This window comes from Phlebotomus papatasi, chromosome 3 (assembly GCF_024763615.1).
Source record: "Phlebotomus papatasi isolate M1 chromosome 3, Ppap_2.1, whole genome shotgun sequence".
Taxonomy (NCBI): Eukaryota; Metazoa; Arthropoda; class Insecta; order Diptera; family Psychodidae; genus Phlebotomus; species Phlebotomus papatasi.
In genome coordinates, this window is record NC_077224.1 from 28,836,541 (window position 1) to 28,856,484 (window position 19,944).

At 36.7% G+C, this 19,944-nt stretch overlaps 3 protein-coding genes across 3 annotated transcripts in view; 1 reads left to right on the forward strand and 2 right to left on the reverse strand.

Moving 5' to 3' along the window:
- The window catches only part of LOC129807470 (transport and Golgi organization protein 1), a 32,415-nt gene extending 31,693 nt beyond the window's left edge, over window positions 1-722 (forward strand). The window contains exon 8 of the mRNA XM_055856760.1: window positions 353-722. Within this exon, the coding sequence (XP_055712735.1) occupies window positions 353-420 (68 nt within the window). The 3' untranslated portion in view covers window positions 421-722. The remainder of the gene's footprint in view (window positions 1-352) is intronic.
- On the reverse strand, window positions 652-5,530 carry LOC129807472 (xanthine dehydrogenase). Its single transcript, XM_055856762.1, has 3 exons — window positions 5,308-5,530; window positions 914-4,783; window positions 652-842 (listed from the first exon to the last, which is right to left on the reverse strand). The coding sequence occupies exons 1-3, from the start codon at window positions 5,350-5,352 to the stop codon at window positions 792-794; spliced, it is 3,966 nt and encodes a 1,321-aa protein (XP_055712737.1). The 5' UTR covers window positions 5,353-5,530; the 3' UTR covers window positions 652-791.
- Window positions 5,531-5,532: 2 nt separating this feature from the next.
- LOC129807471 (xanthine dehydrogenase-like) lies at window positions 5,533-16,895 on the reverse strand. Its single transcript, XM_055856761.1, has 3 exons — window positions 16,816-16,895; window positions 12,882-16,754; window positions 5,533-5,683 (listed from the first exon to the last, which is right to left on the reverse strand). Exons 1-3 carry the CDS (start codon window positions 16,867-16,869, stop codon window positions 5,633-5,635), a joined length of 3,978 nt encoding a protein of 1,325 aa, XP_055712736.1. The 5' UTR covers window positions 16,870-16,895; the 3' UTR covers window positions 5,533-5,632.
- Window positions 16,896-19,944: the final 3,049 nt, after the last annotated feature.

The following is a 19,944-nucleotide window of genomic DNA, read 5'->3' on the forward strand; positions in this document are numbered from 1 at the left end:
GAAATAAAACGAAAATGCGATAAACCGTTTATCGAATTTTCGTTTTATTTCTTCAATTCTCTTATATTATTTTCACATAGTGCTACCGCGTATGAGATAAGGTAATACGGTAATTGAAAATTTGCATAAGAATTGCAATAAAAATGCGTAAATTAACGAAATACGGTGAGGCTACGGCAAGCATTTTATTGTCAATGTGATTCTGCCCTAAAACGATAGTAAGATAAAGTTTTGTGATTTTCAATAAAACCAAGAAAACATTTTATAGATACTTACTTCATCCATTCATTACTTCCCATTTCATCATGTAAAATTCAATTAATTTCCATATCGTTAAACATAATTATTGCAGGAGGACTGAGTTCGGGATCAGCAGATAGTTTGGGTCCTCGAAAAAGTAGTGGAAATGCGAAAGTCTAAGGATATGTGCTAAATGGGGTACACGATAAGGGATTTTAAATAACTTTTACAAAAAGAAGTTAAAATAATTTTACGAAGTAATAGGTGTAACTACAGCTAAAAAAAAAATTGGTGTTTCAACGTATTCAGTGCATTCAGAGGATTCTTCTAAATCAACTATTTTGCTCCAGATTGAGGATTGGTGCAATTGACAAGGGACATCCTTCAAAAATTAATGAAAAAAAAACTATCTTAAAATCATACAATATGTGACTTGTATTTAAAATGTAAATAAATTTTTAATAAATTTAATTTAAAACACATTATTTCATCTTTTCATGAAGAAATCTAATTGGTTAACTAACAAGTATAACCGCTTTACTAAAAGTGATTCATGGCATCACATTCCATGGCTTAAAAGATCCAGGAACAGGCTCAGAAAACTGAAAAGGAAAAAAAAGTTTGTTTTTATTGAAAAACACAGATTAAATAAAGGCTCAAATTAAAGGAATACCTTTTTCGTAAATCGATCCTGACATGCCATTCTTATGCGTGCAGAAGTGGCAGGACTGATGAGTGGAAAATCTGGACTTAGATTTTCGTGCCGACGAGCATCGGCAATGGCCTCTTTGATCGCGAAAAAGACGGAGGCCGCAGAGAAGAGCGGTGGCTCTCCTACGGCCTTTGAAGAGTACACGGCTTTGGGATTTGGGGCACCGCTCAAGAGTGAGACGTTGAACTCTCCAGGGATGTCTGCAAAGCCAGGAAGCTTGTAAGCTCCAGGTCCACGTGATAGGAGTGTTCCATCTGCTCCGTAAACCATTTCTTCTAGCGTAAACAGACCATAGCCCTGCATGAAAGCTCCTTCGATCTGTCCAATATCGATGGCGGGATTGATACTCGATCCCAGGTCCATGACAATATCGGTCCTGATAACTTGATGATCTCCCGTCAGGCAGTCAATTTCTACTTCGGAACATCCAGCTCCAAATGTGAAGTAATTGAATGGTCGTCCCGAATTGGATGCAAAATCGTAACCAAGATGAGGAGTTGCGTAGAAGCCGGTTGCAGAAAGTGAAACACGATCGAAATAAGCACGAGAAATCCATTTGTTCCATCCGTCTTCTGGAAAAGCTTTCTTATAGGGAGCTATGCGTTCATTGAGAATGTTGCAGGCATTGAGAATGGCCATTCCGTTAAGATCAGATCCAGCACTAGCTGCTGTTGCTGATGTATTTGGAACCTTATCCGTAGATGTCTCAGAGACATGAATTCTGTCGAATGGGATGCCAAGCGTAGTGGCAGCAACTTGGATCATCTTGGTATGAAGACCTTGACCCATTTCTGTTCCTCCATGAGATAAGAGTACGCTGCCATCGGTGTAAATGTGAACTAGAGCTCCTGACTGATTGAGAAAAGCCGTTGTGAAGGAGATGCCGAATTGTACGCTTACAACGGAAATACCTCGTTTTCTCCACCTGTTTTGAGCATTAAATTTCTGAACGTTTTCTCGTCGTCTGTTAAAATCAGAACTTTCGAGCAACTCCTTCCAGCATCTACCAACTTGACAAAGTTCAACTACCTGATTGTAGTGCGTACGAAGTCCAGTCTGCATCATATTAAGCTCAGCTATTTCCACATAATCCCTGTTTACAGTGCGTGCTATATCCCTTATAATATGCTCTCCAACGAACATTCCCTGTGGTCCGCCAAAACCTCTAAATGCTGTGTTGGAGGGTAAATTAGTCTTACATACCCAGCCTAGGACAAGAGCATTTGGAACATAGTAGGCATTCAGGATATGATACATAGCTCGTTCAACAATCGAAAAGGACAAATCCATAGAATATCCAGCATTGTTGTATATCGATACCATAATTGCTGTAATTTGACCTTCTTTTGTACATCCAGCTTGGTACTTAAAGTAAAAAGGATGACGAGTGCCTGTCATCTTCATATCTTCATCCCGATCAAGCATGCATCGAACTGGGCGACCTAATTTATAAGAAGCAAATGCAACGGGGAGTGCAGTTAACGAACCCCGGCTTTCTTTACCGCCAAAACCACCTCCCATTCTCTTCACGCGAACTGCAATTTTGGAAGCTGGAATGTTCAATGTATGACTCACAAGTTTCTGGATTTCTGTTGGATGTTGCGATGAGCAAAAGAGTTCAAGTTCATCATTGTCACGAGGAATAGCTATAGATGCTTGTGTTTCTAGATAAAAATGCTCCTGACCACCCATTCTTACTTCACCTTCAACAATATGGTCAGCGTTTTTGAGGGCTCCTTCAGGATCACCTTTTCTGATAACTTTTGGATATCCTGGATAGTAACTTTGATGTTTGATAGCATCTTCCAAGGTTACAATGACTGGATTAATGTCATCATAAGTCACTTTAACCAACTTTGCAGCTCGCTGAGCTAAAGATTGATTATCTGCCACAACAACTCCTATTGTTTGGCCCTGAGATGTCACAATATCTGATATGAATAGTTCTTCATCATGAAACACAGCACCAACAGAATTCCTATCAGAAGAAATATCCTTCGATGAGTAAAATGCTACAACACCAGGAAGTGCTAGGGCTTCAGAAGCATCTATATTAGTGATTTTAGCATGTGATTTTGAGCTTAATACGAAAGCTAAGTACAGCTCATTTTCATAGCGAGGCATATCGTCGCAATACACAGCCTCTCCCGTTGCTTGTTTGAATGCAGATGCATGAACATGAGGACGTCGAATAGGATTCCAAGGCTCTTGCTTGTCAGGAATTTTTTCAAACGTTTGAGTTGATTTTGGAGGTAGGGTGCAGAAGTTATCAGCACCACTAATCTCATCTGGTGCAATATCACGCTTAAGATCTCGACTAATGGCCAGAAAAGCCTTGAAGAAGAGACTCAAAGTAAGTGATCGTCGGTAGAGAATCATTCCACCCGGTGCTCCAGGATCCAGTGGAAGTTCATTAGCCAAGGCATCTGACACAATTTCCACCAGATCAGAATCCCATTCTTTGCCTTTGGCTCTTTCAGAGGATATTGGTGCTGTGACAACTGTAGGAGCCATTCCACCAAATGCCAAATCCAGATATTTAATTTTGTGCGATTGATGTTCAAAAATTACGTTAACTGCAATATTAACAATGGCAATGTCATCATCTCGACGTCGAGCTTGCTTCAAGGCCACAAAGTGCTGCTCCTCACAAGTCCACGGCAAAATCAGAGACACGAGGATCTCATCCGATCGGATGAGATTACGACGATAGCTGGTGAAGAAGCCAGGGCCCATGCAAAGCGTACGACGATCTCCAGCTACGCTTACGGTCTCTAATTCGACCCTCGCGGCCGTTAAGATGGGCACCAAGTCAGAGATAGGACTCCCATGCATAATGTTTCCACCCACTGAAGCCACATTTCGTATTTGCTTCCCAGCAAAATAATGTAGCATTGAAATAATGGCCTTGAAAATCCTAGTCTCTGTTTCTGGACGGTCTTCTATCAATCTTATGAGTTTTTCTTCCATATCAGCAAGAGAAACAGAAGCGCCTATCTTGACTCCCTTAGTTGTTTCTGTGATTTCGTTAAGCTCTGGAATCTGGGCTGTTGAGATAAGAACGGGAAAGAGGCAATTTCTAAATTTGACTTCAACTCCTACTTCCGTGTTCCCAACGACAATCTTCGAATCAGGAAACTTCTTTTTAATATTTAAAAGCTCATTGAGGCTTGTAGGTCTGTACCAAGAAACTCTATCACCTTGAAATGCGAGGAATTGGCGATCAAGTGCGTCTGAGCATTTAAGTTCTGGCGGAAAGATGGGCTCCTGGCTAGGATCATATGGCATAAATTCGTTGGGTTCAAAGAGAGTATCTTCCTCTTTGCATATTCCATTTCCGTTGACTTTGCAGCAATTTTCTCCCATGGAACATCCATCGACTGTGAAAGTCCGAAATCCCTCAATGATGGGTCGGTATCCTGTGCATCGACACAAATTTCCTTGGAAGGTCGTCTCTAAATCGGCCATAGTGGGTTTCGGAATGCTCCTCAGAGTAGCGTACATGGACATGACGATTCCTGGTGTACAGAAACCGCACTGTGATCCATGGGCTTTGGCTATTCGTTCTTGGACAGGATGGAGTTTAGTCCTGGTGCTGCCAATTCCTTCAACTGTTGTCACAGCAAGTCCGTGCATGGAACAAAGAGGAGCCAGGCATGCATTCACTGCCAGATGATGCAATTTTTGTGTGGTTCTGTCCACTCGAGACACCATCACTGTACACGCGCCACACCCTCCTTCGGCACATCCTAACTTTGTTCCACACAGATGTAATTTTTCTCGAAGATAAGTCAGAAGTGTCAACTCTGGATTTGGATGCTGCTCCACAATCTGATTACATGGAAAAATGAAAGTATTTTGTTTATTGCGAATAAGTTGTTGATGTTTTTCTCTTGTCACTCGTTTTCTTATCAAACTTAACCCCAGTATGAGATAAACGTATGACACTAATTGTCTTATCAGTACTTTAGTTTAGCGATTGAAAAATAATTTCTTCGCAAAATGAATTTTAGTCAGATTGAACTAATTTAATTTTGAAGTAAATTCTTGATAGAATTACTGCCACATGAAAAGAAATCACTTAATTTAATTAGTTTGCGCACAATTTTAATACAAAACACTCTTTGCTGCTCGATGTCAGAGAGAGGGTACTGTATATTAGTTAATACGAACACGAAAATTACGTTACTTCCTACGTTCTTTTGTAAATGAGATTACTTATAGTCTCATTTGTCTATTATAATCGTTACTAATTTTTTTTTTTAAGTTGATGGCTTTCTTCGGCTTTTCATCAATGATAAAATGTTTTAGACAAAAAAATAAAATAGTTGATAAAATATATTATGATATTTAACCTTTTTTCCATTTACAAAAAATATTAAATTACTATTTCCTTCCATTTCTTTTTCACTAGAAAATATATTTGATTCACGTGCGTCAATTGGGCAATTTTGACTTAATAACACTCAATGATTTTCAATGCAAGATCAATTGGGAGTAATTAATGTTGCTTCAACAACGAATCTTGAGAGACTGACTTCAGAATATCTATAGTGACTGCTCGGTAAAAAGAATTCAAATGTGTGGAAAATACTTAGTCACATTTTATTATTATCAGCTTTCAGCAGTACAGAAATCTTTGATAAGGCACTTCAAAGTTGTGTAAGTAATTTGATGGATTTATGGCATAACATTCCATGGTGTATAAGTACCATCCTTCGGTGATTGAAACTGAAATTGAAACAAAAAAGATTTTAAGTAGTACTTTATTTTTTTTTTTAAATTTACTTGTGATTTCGGAAAGTTGTAAACACATGTAAAAGATATGTAAGACTGGAATATTAAATACGGATTGTTAAGTGAGAGCTTTATTTCCTAATAACTTCATACGACGTTTCATGGATAGGGACAAGGTTAGCTTCGTAATAACTATTTTTTCCCATGTTTCTCAATAAATGTGACTATTCGCATCCATATTTTAAAAACTAGGGAAAGTACCCAGTTTTAAAATATATTCCGGAGGCAGATTTATACAGAAACATAGGAAAAATTTAAGCATTACAAAGTTTGGGATCATACGGAGCATGGGCATTTTCCCCTATTTGCATCCTTCTTCAGGTATAGCGATAAAAGCGATAAATCGGTCTGATTCGTTTCTTTCATCTCTGTTGGGAACTTTCAATCCCCAAGGAGAAAACAGTTATCTGAGATTCTTTACAATCTCAGCTTTTGTGGTCACAGGTGAAATCCGACCTCGTCAGATCGGGCCCAAATTTTGGATTTAAACGTTTTGAGTTTTGACGTCCCGTCCGTCCACCTGTCGTATAACCACTTCTGGAGAGAGAACGGAAAGAGATATCGACAAGCGGGTTTCGGCAAAGGTTAAATGTTGATGGGCGACTAGAAGTAGGTGATATCAGATCCACCCCACCCCCCTACCGCCATTTTGGAATAAGAGCTTTCGATCAGTAATAAACTTAAGGTACCCCGACCCCCCTGACCCGAGCTATAGAAGGAGTTAAAAATTTAATTTTTAAATGTACATATCTCCGATTCTAATTATCGGAATTTCAAAACTTTTAGTGTTTTAAAAAGCTCTCGTGAAATACTACTACAACCCTTATGACACCTCAAGTTCATACGATTTAATCGAAAGTCCGATTAATCGAAAAATCGATTTTTTATTAACTGATTTCGAATATTTTGTAAACTAGACGATGCTTTTTCTTTAAATTTTAATAAGTTGTAGCTGAGGTCGAGACCTTTCCAGGGATGGGTCGCACTCCTCCCTCGATGTTCCCTGACCTGAGCTATAACCAAAAATATCTTGACCGGGCCATATTTTTGGTGTTTATGAACCGATTTTGATGATATTTTATTATATATTGTATCTGAGATCGAGATCTTTCTATTTATGGGTCCCATCCGTCTCTATACCAACCCACTGTACCCGACCCTCACTAGGGGAAAGTGACCATGCTTGATACGATCCAAGCTTGATAATAACTATTTTTTTCTTGTGCTAATCAATAGTTGTGACTTTTAGCAATATATTTTATTAGCTGGTCCTAAGTCTCACACTTCCTGAAAAAATTATTAACCTAGCTCTTTTTTCCTAGTTTCAGGAAGCAAAAATCAAAAATAGGTCCAAAACTGTAATTTCAATACATGATATTTTATAAGTTTTTCTTAATTAATGTCGCTGTTCAGGAAAAATACTATCATAGGCACATAGAGGGTTCATCAGTATTAATATTTATCTAAAAATATTTTTACTTGGGAACACTGTTCTTGTGGGTGGTGACAAATTTATAAATTCTACCTGTGTCCATCCTATATTTTAAAAAGGGTCCATGAATGATAATTTAAAAGTGGTAACTCTATCGTTAGATGTGATTTTTTCATAATTACACCTATTGTAATCCTCCAATTTTATCGACAATTGACATAGCCTTCAACCCTATTGCCTGAATTTTAAGGTTGCAGAGTGACATTTTCATGGACTCAAAGTGAAAAAATGGTTTTCGCTAGCGCCCTAATGTCATAAAAACATGGCTTAGAAAAATTACATAAGAGTGGTTTTAAAACTAATAACCAGTCTTACAAACGATTTAAGCAGATAGATTAGAGTTTCGTCCAAATATTGATGTGTAATTTTTTGTATCCGGTGAAATTTTTACAGTGAAAATGGGCCTCCGAATTGTCGAATCAATTATTATACAGGAAGGCCCCGGACCCAACTTGTATAAAAATCGCCACTGAATTTCCATTTTCTTCTTGAGGAAAATCTAAGTTTTTTCAGGATCTATTTGAGGTGGGATTATGAACCTAATAAGTGAGACATTTTTTTATAATAGTGGAAGAATCGCTTCGGTTTGTGTGGTAACACTGTGCGACACGTTGTGGGTGTCTTTGACGAGAGTGCCAAAACTTGTTAGAGGGTCATTGAAGGACCTCAAATCTGCAATCTGTTTGTCCGGGTCACCTCTAGATTTTTTTGGAAAAGCATTTTTTGTTTTTTGCTGTTTTATAAAATTCAAAAATTCATATCTCCGGTCCTATTTATCCAGTGGTAGTCACATAAAGCTAAACTGACGCGTAATTTCATCCTCTATAACTCTTGTGAACATATCAAGCATCTACGATGAAAATGAAGTATATTTTTTAAAGATATTTTGAAAAAGGGCACCCAAAATGGTGCATTTTTCTGTGTTTTTTCCATCTTCTAGTAATTTTCCCATTTTAATAGAGCATTTTATATGTCAAATAACTATGCCTAAAAGTTAGAGAATTTAATATTCTTTCATATCTTTTTGGTTTAAATTTTCTATCCTAATTCGTTTATTCACAATAATTTATTGAAAATAAAATGCATTATTATAAAAATAAAATCTCTTATTATATATAATTACTTGGTATCTTTGTCTAACCTACTGAAGAGCATTCTCTTTTGCACTCTCACTTACACATTTCATATAAAAAGAGGCGAAATGAAAAAAAGAGACGTATATAGAAATAAAGAGAGAAGAATAGTTTTTTGGCACTCATAACAGCTATTCTTCTCTCTCTATGTCTAAATACGTCTCTTTCTTTCATTTCGCCTCTTTTTATATGAAATGTGTAAGTGAGAGTGCAAAAGAGAATGCTCTTCAGTAGGTTAGACAAAGATACCAAGTAATTATATATAATAAGAGATTTTATTTTTATAACAATGCATTTTATTTTCAATAAATTATTGTGAATAAACGAATTAGGATAGAAAATTTAAACCAAAAAGATATGAAAGAATATTAAATTCTCTAACTTTTAGGCATAGTTATTTGACATATAAAATGCTCTATTAAAATGGGAAAATTACTAGAAGATGGAAAAAACACAGAAAAATGCACCATTTTAGGTGCCCTTTTTCAAAATATCTTTAAAAAATATACTTCATTGTCATCGTAGATGCTTGATATGTTCACAAGAGTTATAGAGGATGAAATTACGCGTCAGTTTAGCTTTATGTGACTACCACCGGATAATTAGAACCGGAGATATGAATTTTTGAATTTTATAAAACATCAAAAAACTAAATATGCTTTTTCAAAAAAAATCTAGAGGTGACCCGGACAAACGGATTGCAGATTTGAGGTCCTTAAATGACCCTCTAACAAGTTTTGGCACTCTCGTCAAAGACACCCACAAAAAGGTAAATTTTGTCGCACCGTGTAGGGGAAAGTGACCATGCTTGATACGATCCAAGCTAGATAATAACTATTTTTTTCCTATGTTTATCAATAGTTATGACTCATCGCAATATATTTCAATAGCTGGTGCTAAGCCTCACATTTCCTAAAAAAATTAGGATCCTACCTCTTTTTTCCTAGTTTCAGGAAGCAACAATCAAAAATAGGCCCAAAACTGTAATTTCGATACATGATATTTCATAAGTATTTCTTAATTAATGTCGCTATTCAGGAAAACTACTATCATAGGCACATAGAGGGGTCATCAGTACTAATATTTATGTAAAAATATTTTTAGTTGGTGGACACTGTTTTTGTGGGTGGTAACAAATTCATAAATTCTACTTGTGTCCATCCTATATTTTAAGAAGGGTCCATGAATGATAATTTTAATGTGGCAACTATATCGTTAGATGTGATTATTTCATAATTACACATATTGCAATCCACCAATTTTACCCACAATTGACGTAATCTTCAACCCTGTTGCCTGAATTTTAAGGTTGCAGAATGACATTTTCACGGACTCAAAGTGAAAAAAATGATTTTCGCTAGTGCCCTAATGTCATAAAAACATGGCTTAGAAATATTACATAAAAGTGATTTTAAAACTAATAACCAGTCATATAAACTATTTAAGCAGATAGATTAGAGTTCCGTCTAAATATTGATGTGCAATTTTTTGTATCCGGTGAATTTTTTGCAGTGAAAATGGGCCTCCGAATTGTTGAATCAATTATTATACAGGAAGGCCCCGAACCCAACTTGTATAAAAATCGCTACTGAATTTCTATTTTCTTCTTGAGGAAAATCTAAGGATTTCCAGGAACTATTTGAGGTTGGATTATGAACCTAATAAGTGAGACATTTTTTTGTCATAGTGCAAGAATCGCTTCGGTTTGTGTGTTAATCAGAAAATAATCACAAACCTTGGACATCATTTTACAGTATCAAGCATGGTCACTTTCCCCTAATCAGAAAATAATTACAAACCTTGGAAATCATTTTACAGTATAAAGCATGGTCACTTTCCCCTATATCCATATGGACCGGACTCAATTTCTTATGTTTATTAACCGATTTACTTTTCTACGTATTTTACGATTAACTTTTCTTTCTTTTGTTGGCTTTTCCTACTCAGACTATTTATAAAAATAGAAAATGACCAGTGATAAACCCAGACAAGCTTATAGTGGCTGAGATTCTTTACAGGCGACCTCGAAATGCGTGCAACTGGGGGTAATCGCAACTCAGGGTGATTGCAACTCGGAATGCGTGAAAATTCGATTGTGAATTGAATTTTAGGGATAAAGAATCGCGTCGAGCCAATTTTATCCATTTCGGTGTCCGAAAACCGTTTGCTCGACGCAATTCTTTACCCCACTGAGAGAAATCCGAAAAAGTTAAAATAACATTCCGGAAATGTTAATTTTACCCTGCAGTATTGATCCGAAATCGGTGTAAATATTACCCTTTTTAGGTGTATTGGTGGTTAAATATAACCTTTTTCATGTTAATTTTACCCTTAAAAATGTGTAAAATTAACATTAAAAAATGTTGATATATTTTTAAACCTAAAAAGTGTTAAAGTTATGAGGAAAAAAAGTTAATCGCACCCTCTTTTTTTCTCAGTGCCCCAAAATTCAATTCACAATCGAATTTTCACGCATTCCGAGTTGTAAGCATCCCGATTTGCACACATTTCGAGGTCGCCTATAAAGAATCTCAGCTACTTATCTAGGCTTTTTTTTGAGCTTTTGAGAATTTAAAAAAAAATGGTTTTTATAATAGTTGAGAAACAGAAAGGAATCCAATTCTTAGATAATTTTTCAAAGCATATAGCTAAATTTTGGGACGCTTTTTTAAAATGTAACGTTTTAAACGTTTATTCCGGAAAAGCAGATATTTGTTTTTGTTTTAGTAAAGTGTGTTCTAATTCAACATAATTTTATGTTTTTAACTAGAATTTTCATTATATCTTTGAAAAAAAAATATATTTGCATTCTGCAACTCTTTGGCAAGGGAATTTGGTATATGATTAAGCAAAGTTTTAAAAGGCTATTTACTAAACTTTTTTCGGATCGGAAAAATTGGATAGAAAAAACACAATAAATTTCTCATTAAGAAGTTAAATCTTTAAAAAAGCAGGGTTGAATGAAATTGGGCTACTGGATATCCTACAGTCTGGATTCGGAAAGAGTTAAGAATTTATCTAGTTTTTTTTTTTTGAACTGTGATTATGACCATTTAACAGTTTATATTTTTTTGCTGTCAATTCTTCGTTTTTTATGTTAGGTCTCCTGTTACTAAGGACTACAATAAGGTAGATTAAGTGGCAAAGTTAAAGTACTGCTAATCTAAATTGAACTTTTTATGGAAAGCTTATCATACTTGAAATATATCTTCAAGTAATTCGTGATTATTTTTAAGAAAATAACACATTTTGAGGCAAAGCGTCACAATTTTGCGAAATGCTTGAACTTGTGACTTGGATGCTATACCGAAAAAGTGAATTTGCATCATTTACTCATATTGATAAAGTTCTTTAGTGGTCCAATTCACGAGTAAAGCCAAATACTCACGGGATCGAGAGTTTAGCAATTTTTCCCGTGCGCAATTTCATTAAAAAAAAACTTTTGTAAAATATACTATTCACCGGTTTACGACTAATTTAAACCGATTAGTAAATCACTCAATAGATTGCCCAAAATAGTTTAGGAGTTATAAAACTGAATTTTGGATAACAATTAGTAATCAGCTTTTTATCGGTTTATTGGAATCATATCCAATTGGAATCATATCGGAATTGTCAGAAACCTTTCCAACGAGTCCAAATAAGACACCATTCGGTTAAGAAATGCACTCTAGAGTCTTTTCAATCTTTGACCTTGAAAATATGTTACAGTAGACTCTCGCAAATTCGGCTCTTTTAAGATCGGGCTACTTTTTAATTCGGGCAGCGGTTACATTTGGAAAAAGTTTGTTGTCATTTTTCAAGTTTGATTATGATTATCAAATGAATCAAATATGCTCAAATTTGGCATGGTTTGTCTTAGTTTTGATGTGATTTTGCATTATTGAGGGATTTTCATGCAATTTACGATATATATCAGTGTGTAAACTCAATATCTATATGCACATGTCGCCCGAATTTCTGTCTAATTCGGCTGACATTTCGATCCTATATGCCCGAATTTGAGAGAGTCTACTGTATTAAGAATGATTCAACGGTGTTTTTGATCGTTGGTCCCGGTGTTGGAGGGCACCAGAATAACGAAAAAGGCCCCATGGAGCGACATCAGGTTTGACGACGATCCTACCACGACGATAACGATACTTCAAAATGGCTACATGAAATATCTTTTCGCTCACAGGGAAGCTCCATAAGCTTAATAGTGAAGTAAATAAGTTCCAATTAGATATAATTGGTGTTTCTTCCACTAAACAAAGAGGTAGTGGAGCTGTGGGCTTATAAGAAGGGGTGAGCCCGCAACCTCAATAAGGATAAGCGGATTAAAATGATGATGATGATTTTAAAAGTTTTTCTTAATCAATTTGCTTCAGTATGCAAAATATTGCAGAAAGCTCATTAGAAGTCGAGATATTTCGATATTACTTAAAACCAAACAAAAAACAAAAGAAAGTTTTTTGATTAAATTGAAATGAGAGTGTCAAAAAATTTATAGGAATATTTAACTCACTTTTTTCGTAAATCGATCCTGACATGCCATTCTTATGCGTGCAGAAGTGGCAGGACTGATGAGTGGAAAATCTGGACTCAGATTTTCGTGCCGACGAGCATCGGCAATGGCTTCTTTGATGGCGAAAAAGACGGAGGCCGCAGAGAAGAGCGGTGGCTCTCCTACGGCCTTTGAAGAGTATATGGCTTTAGGATTTGGGGCACCGCTCAAGAGTGAGACGTTGAACTCTCCAGGGATGTCTGCGAAGCCAGGAAGCTTGTAAGCTCCAGGTCCACGTGATAGGAGTGTTCCATCTGCTCCGTAAACCATTTCTTCTAGCGTAAACAGACCATAGCCCTGCATGAAAGCTCCTTCGATCTGTCCAATATCGATGGCGGGATTGATACTCGATCCCAGGTCCATGACAATATCGGTCCTGATAACTTGATGATCTCCCGTCAGGCAATCAATTTCCACTTCGGAACATCCAGCACCATTCGTGTAGTAATAAAATAAGTGATTGGTCTCATTATTTGGTGAATAAGGTGTTATTTTAGGAAGCTGACAGCTTCCAACAGCAACAAGAGAAACTTGATCCTGGTGGGCCATGTTTACCCAATCTATCCAGCTCTTTTCAGGAGCTTGTGTCCGATATGGCTTTAGGCGTTCCTGTAAGATCCTACATGCATCTATTACAGCAATTCCATTTAACTCTGAAGATATACTTGCAGCAGTTGGTGGAGCATTGGGTATCTTAGCTGTAGATGTTTCTTCAATATGGATCAAGTGAAAGGGTATACTGAGCTCTGTTGAAGCAATTTGGATTATTTTGGTGTGAAGCCCCTGGCCCATTTCCATGCCACTGTGAGAAATTAGTACAGTTCCGTCCATATATATCATGATGAGAGCATTTGCTTGATGGTAGACGTTCATCATAAACGAAATACCATGGCTAACAGGAACTATTGAAATTCCTCTCTTACGCCATCGATTTTTCTCATTGAATCTTTTCACAATCTCACGCCGTTTGTGAAACTGGGAATTTACTATACATTCTTCCCAGCATCTCAATAAATTTGAGTTTTCAATGGGTTGTTTGTAATGGGTAAAATCGTTTCGTCTAACAAGGTTTTGCTCCATGATTTCAACAAAATCTTTTTGCAAAATATGAGCTATGTGCCTTATGATGTGTTCAATGGCAAACATCCCCTGTGGACCGCCGAAACCACGAAAAGCTGTATTGGAAGGAAGATTTGTCTTACAGACGCGTCCTTGTACTAGAACATTGGGGACATTATAACAATGGAGGAACTGAAACATTGATACCATTAAAACGGCTTCAGACAAGTCTAATGAGTACCCTCCGTTATTAAACATTTTCATGTCAATGGCAGTGATTTTACCGTCCTTTGTGAACCCTGTTTTATATTTGTAAAGGAAAGGATGACGAGTACCAGTCATCATCATATCTTCATTGCGATCCAACATACAACGAACGGGTCTCCGAAGTTTGTGAGCCGCAAATGCAACGGGTATGGCCACCAAAGGATTCCGGGTTTCTTTTCCACCAAAACCTCCACCGATCCTTTTTACGTGACACACAATTTTGTGTGAAGGCATATTCAGTACGAAAGATGCATATTTTTGAACTTGATTAAGACCTTGGCAAGTGCAGTAAATGTCCAGTTCATCCATATCGCGAGGAGCTGCAATGGTTGCTTGTGTCTCCAAATAGAAATGTTCTTGACCGCCCATTCTTACTTCTCCTTCAATTGTGTGATCAGCTTTCCTTAAAGCATCCACAACGTCTCCTCTTACTATGTCCAAAGGAACATTGGTGAAGAATGACTGATGCTTTATGGCGTCTTCAATTGTAATAATTACGGGTGATAGATCTTCATACTCGACTTTTACTAATTTTGCTGCTCTCTGCGCAAGAGCTTGTGTATCAGCAATAATTATTCCCAGGGTCTGACCTTGAGATGTAACAATAGATGAAATAAATACTTCTTCATCTTTGACAATTCCAAGGTAAATATTTCGTTCTGGCGGAATATCTTTAGCTGAGTAAAATGCTACAACTCCAGGAAGTGATAGGGCTTCAGAAGCATCTATATTAGTGATTTTAGCATGTGATTTTGAGCTTAATACGAAAGCTAAGTACAGCTCATTTTCAAAGCGAGGCATATCGTCGCAATACACAGCTTCTCCCGTTGCTTGTTTGAATGCAGATGCATGAACATGAGGACGTCGAATAGGATTCCAAGGCTCTTGCTTGTCAGGAATTTTTTCAAACGTTTGAGTTGATTTTGGAGGTAGGGTGCAGAAGTTATCAGCACCACTAATCTCATCTGGTGCAATATCACGCTTAAGATCTCGACTAATGGCCAGAAAAGCCTTGAAGAAGAGACTCAAAGTAAGTGATCGTCGGTAGAGAATCATTCCACCCGGTGCTCCAGGATCCAGTGGAAGTTCATTAGCCAAGGCATCTGACACAATTTCCACCAGATCAGAATCCCATTCTTTGCCTCTGGCTCTTTCAGAGGATATTGGTGCTGTGACAACTGTAGGAGCCATTCCACCAAATGCCAAATCCAGAGATTTAATTTTGTGCGATTGATCTTCAAAAATTACGTTAACTGCAATATTAACAATGGCAATGTCATCATCTCGACGTCGAGCTTGCTTCAAGGCCACAAATTGCTGCTCCTCACAAGTCCACGGCAAAATCAGAGACACGAGGATCTCATCCGATCGGATGAGATTACGACGATAGCTGGTGAAGAAGCCAGGGCCCATGCAAAGCGTACGACGATCTCCAGCTACGCTTACGGTCTCTAATTCGACCCTCGCGGCCGTTAAGATGGGCACCAAGTCAGAGATAGGACTCCCATGCATAATGTTTCCACCCACTGAAGCCACATTTCGTATTTGCTTCCCAGCAAAATAATGTAGCATTGAAATAATGGCCTTGAAAATCCTAGTCTCTGTTTCTGGACGGTCTTCTATCAATCTTATGAGTTTTTCTTCCATATCAGCAAGAGAAACAGAAGCGCCTATCTTGACTCCCTTAGTTGTTTCTGTGATTTCGTTAAGCTCTGGAATCTGGGCTGTTGAGATAACAACGGGAAAGAGGCAATTTCTAAATTTGACTTCAACTCCTACTTCCGTGTTCCCAACGACAATCTTCGAATCAGGAAACTTCTTTTTAATATTTAAAAGCTCATTGAGGCTTGTAGGTCTGTACCAAGAAACTCGATCACCTTGAAATACGAGGAATTGGCGATCGAGTGCGTCTGAGCATTTAAGTTCTGGCGGAAAGATGGGCTCCTGGCTAGGATCATATGGCATAAATTCGTTGGGTTCAAAGAGAGTATCTTCCTCTTTGCATATTCCATTTCCGTTGACTTTGCAGCAATTTTCTCCCATGGAACATCCATCGACTGTGAAAGTCCGAAATCCCTCAATGATGGGTCGGTATCCTGTGCATCGACACAGATTTCCTTGGAAGGTCGTCTCCAAATCGGCCATAGTGGGTTTCGGAATGCTCCTCAGAGTAGCGTACATGGACATGACGATTCCTGGTGTACAGAAACCGCACTGTGATCCATGGGCTTTGGCTATTCGTTCTTGGACAGGATGGAGTTTAGTCCTGGTGCTGCCAATTCCTTCAACTGTTGTCACAGCAAGTCCGTGCAGGGAACAAAGAGGAGCCAGGCATGCATTCACTGCCAGATGATGCAATTTTTGTGTGGTTCTGTCCACTCGAGACACCATCACTGTACACGCGCCACACCCTCCTTCGGCACATCCTAACTTTGTTCCACACAGATGTAATTTTTCTCGAAGATAAGTTAGAAGTGTCAACTCTGGATTTGGATGCTGCTCCACAATCTAATTATAGTGGAGAAATTATAATTTGCGTCGTAAAAATTACATGAATATATTTACTGACCTTCTTGCCATTGACAAAGAAAATTAAAGTGGAATTTAGTATATTGTCTCCCATGGTTAGATTACGTCTGGTTATATTTTCAATACCTGTCCTTTATATAACTTTAGTAGCATCCCCACCATGTTGATAGTCTTATTGGATTTACATGATGATTTAAACTCGTTTAAGAGTTTTATTGCTCGAACTCAAAAAGAAATCAATGTTGTATAATCACTTGGTTTATTAATATTTCAATTTTATTCATAGATTTTAGCGGGTATTTGTGAATACAAAATTCTGGAAAATAAGTTTTTGCTTTTTTTTTTATTTAGCCAGTTCATAAAAAAAAACTGAAATCTTGTTTATCTCACAAAAAGCGTGTTTCTCATCCAAGTTATAATTGGACTTACCTGAGCTTGAAAGTTTTCTAATTTTTCAATATTTGAATAAATTAAAAATAATTATGAATTTATTAACATAAATTTATGCATATCTTATCTTCGTTGAATTGGCAAACATTGGGTTATTTTTTTTCGTATCGTTTGGGACTCTGAATATCAAAATCTTGGCTTGGCCACCTGACCTCTTGAACTACTGACTTCAATCTAATCGAAAATATTTGGGGGATTCTTGTTTGCCACTTACGCCGATATTCGCCAATACACTTTTACGTTTTGGAGGCAAAATCTGAAATTTTGGATGCCTGGAACAAACCTGAAGATGTCATCAAAAATCTTATCGATAGTATACCTAATCGCACTCTTGAAATACTTCATAAAATCGCTGGAATCACTAATTTTAAAGATTTGCATAGAAATTGTCTCGCTTAATAATATTACAAAAGAATTTATTGACATTATCGTAGTTATATACGATTAAAAACGCGCAAATTTGATATTCTCTCAATTAAAATCTAAGAAAGACGTTGCGCTGTCACAAAAATTATCACAAATAGGTTCAAATCAAATTATTTTGTGGAAAAAAATAAAAAAAAAATATTATATACTATGAAATGTGACTATTGAGGAGTGACCTCATATGGTAATGATGCACTGAAAAACCATAAAAATCAGCATTTCTTCAATGGAAATATGGGAGAGCCGTTACAATGTCAAAAAATTACAATAATCAGTTGTAAAATAATTCAATTCAAAGTATTTTGCAGAAAAAAAATAAAACCAATACACAAAAAAATTTTGAGTTCTGTAAAGTGACCTTATGGTAATGGTATACGCACTGTAGCATAGTATCACTGAGAAAAAAAGAGGGTGCGATTAACTTTTTTTCCTCATAACTTTAACACTTTTAAGGTGTAAAAATATATCAACATTTTTTAATGTTAATTTTACACCTTTTTAAGGGTAAAATTAACATGAACAAGGGTAACTTTAACCCCCAATACACCTAAAAAGGGTAATATTTACACCGATTTTGGATCAATACTTCAGGGTAAAATTAACATTTCCGGTATGCTATTTTAACTTTTTCGGATTTCTCTCAGTAATGGAATGGAAGCGTTGAGATATTTTGGGAAAACTAATTTTTTTGGGAACACAATTCGATAAAAATCCAATCAGTACAAAGGTATAGTATGTTTTTTTTAAGAGCTTGATTAATTCCTGAGCGTATAGATATTTTTATTTAAAAAGAGGTGGGAATAGGAAAGTGTCCTGTGCTTTGCAAAATGCTCGCCGGACTCGTGATTCCCATGCTAACCGTTTACCAATTCACAACCGATTAGAATCAGTTAAAACTACTTAAAAAATTGACCAAAATAACTTAAGAATAATACAATTGATTCTTGGATAAAAATTAGTTCAAATTAGTTGGGTTGAAATTGGGTTTCTTTCTAGAGCCTTTTTAACCTTTAACTTTGAAAACCCGTTATTACTAATGATTCAATTCCCCTTCCTCTTTCTCCACAAAACCAACCATATATTTTGGGATGTATCGAAAATAGGGTAAGTGAGCCAAATTTCGGCATAGTTGTATGCAGGCGTCAAAGTCTCAAGTTTGAAATGTATTATTTTAAATTCAAATTGATTTTTTTTATTCTTTCTTCCTAAAGAGTGTTGCTTGGAACCTTGTAAAGAGTTTACCCTCTTTATTTACCCTAAAATCAATTTTAATACATTTTAAAATGAATAAAAATATAGACATAGCTTTGGTGCCCTATTTCGGCCACCTTCATTCTCATAGTTCCTTGCCCTTCGGGAATTCTTCTAATACAGTAGACTCTCGCTAATTCGGCTCTTTTAAGATCGGGCTACTTTTTAATTCGGGCAGCAGTTAAATTTGAAAAAAGTTTATCGACATTTTTTAAGTTTTCGAATGAAGATAAATATTCTCAAATTTGTCATGTTTCGCCTTAGTTATGATGTGATTTTGCATTATAAAGGGGGTTTCATGAAATTACAATGAATATGACTATGTAAACTTAATATTAGCATACGGAAGAACAAAAAATCGTTGCATTTCAAACAAGTTGATGCCCTAATTTCTCTCTAATTCGTATGACATTTCGGTCCCAAATGCCCGAATTTCAGAGTCTACTGTATCTTTTTCACGTCATCTCGTTTATCGAAGCTACATTTTTTGTTATTCTTTTGCATAGTATATTCTCTAGAGTACGTAAAATCTAGAAGTTCATGGACATTCAAGGAACAAAAAAGGTGACCGAAATTGCAAGCTGGCCGGAATTTGGCACACTTACCCTACGTCGTACGATTTTTGCTGCTCGAATTCCACAGAGAGAGATAATCCTTCGATTTTGAATTATATAATATATGTATATCTCGCCTCTTTATCGCCCAAGGGGTCATATTTCGGTAGAATTTTGTATATCTGAAGTTTCGAGTTTTTTGGCGGTAAGAGATAGCGTCTTGGGACTTTCGGGGGATCCATCACCGAAAATCGATCCAAGAACAAGAATCGTTAACATACCCCTTATTTTACACTCAGCCCTCCCTTTCCTCTCCGAAATTAGATTTTTTGGGATTGATCGAAAACGCGTCATGCGATTTTTTATTTTTGGATATATTTCGTCCCTTCGTCCTCATGCGAAAATACCGTTAAATCATTCCTAATAACGGTTTTTTTCAAGGTCAAAGGTAAAAAAAATGCTCTAGATCTAGACTAGACAGCCTATTT

Bases quoted from the DNA above. Each gene is read 5' to 3' on its own strand.
- LOC129807472 (XM_055856762.1), bottom strand. From the start codon at position 5,352: ATGGAAGGAAATAGTAATTTAATATTTTTTGTAAATGGAAAAAAG. The intron at 4,784-5,307 runs GTTAAATATCAT...CCATGTAATCAG, and splicing joins TTTTTGTAAATGGAAAAAAG to ATTGTGGAGCAGCATCCAAA. The intron at 843-913 runs GTATTCCTTTAA...TTTCCTTTTCAG, and splicing joins AGGATCGATTTACGAAAAAG to TTTTCTGAGCCTGTTCCTGG.
- LOC129807471 (XM_055856761.1), bottom strand. From the start codon at position 16,869: ATGGGAGACAATATACTAAATTCCACTTTAATTTTCTTTGTCAATGGC. The intron at 16,755-16,815 runs GTCAGTAAATAT...CACTATAATTAG, and splicing joins TCTTTGTCAATGGCAAGAAG to ATTGTGGAGCAGCATCCAAA. The intron at 5,684-12,881 runs GTGAGTTAAATA...TTTCAATTTCAG, and splicing joins AGGATCGATTTACGAAAAAA to TTTCAATCACCGAAGGATGG.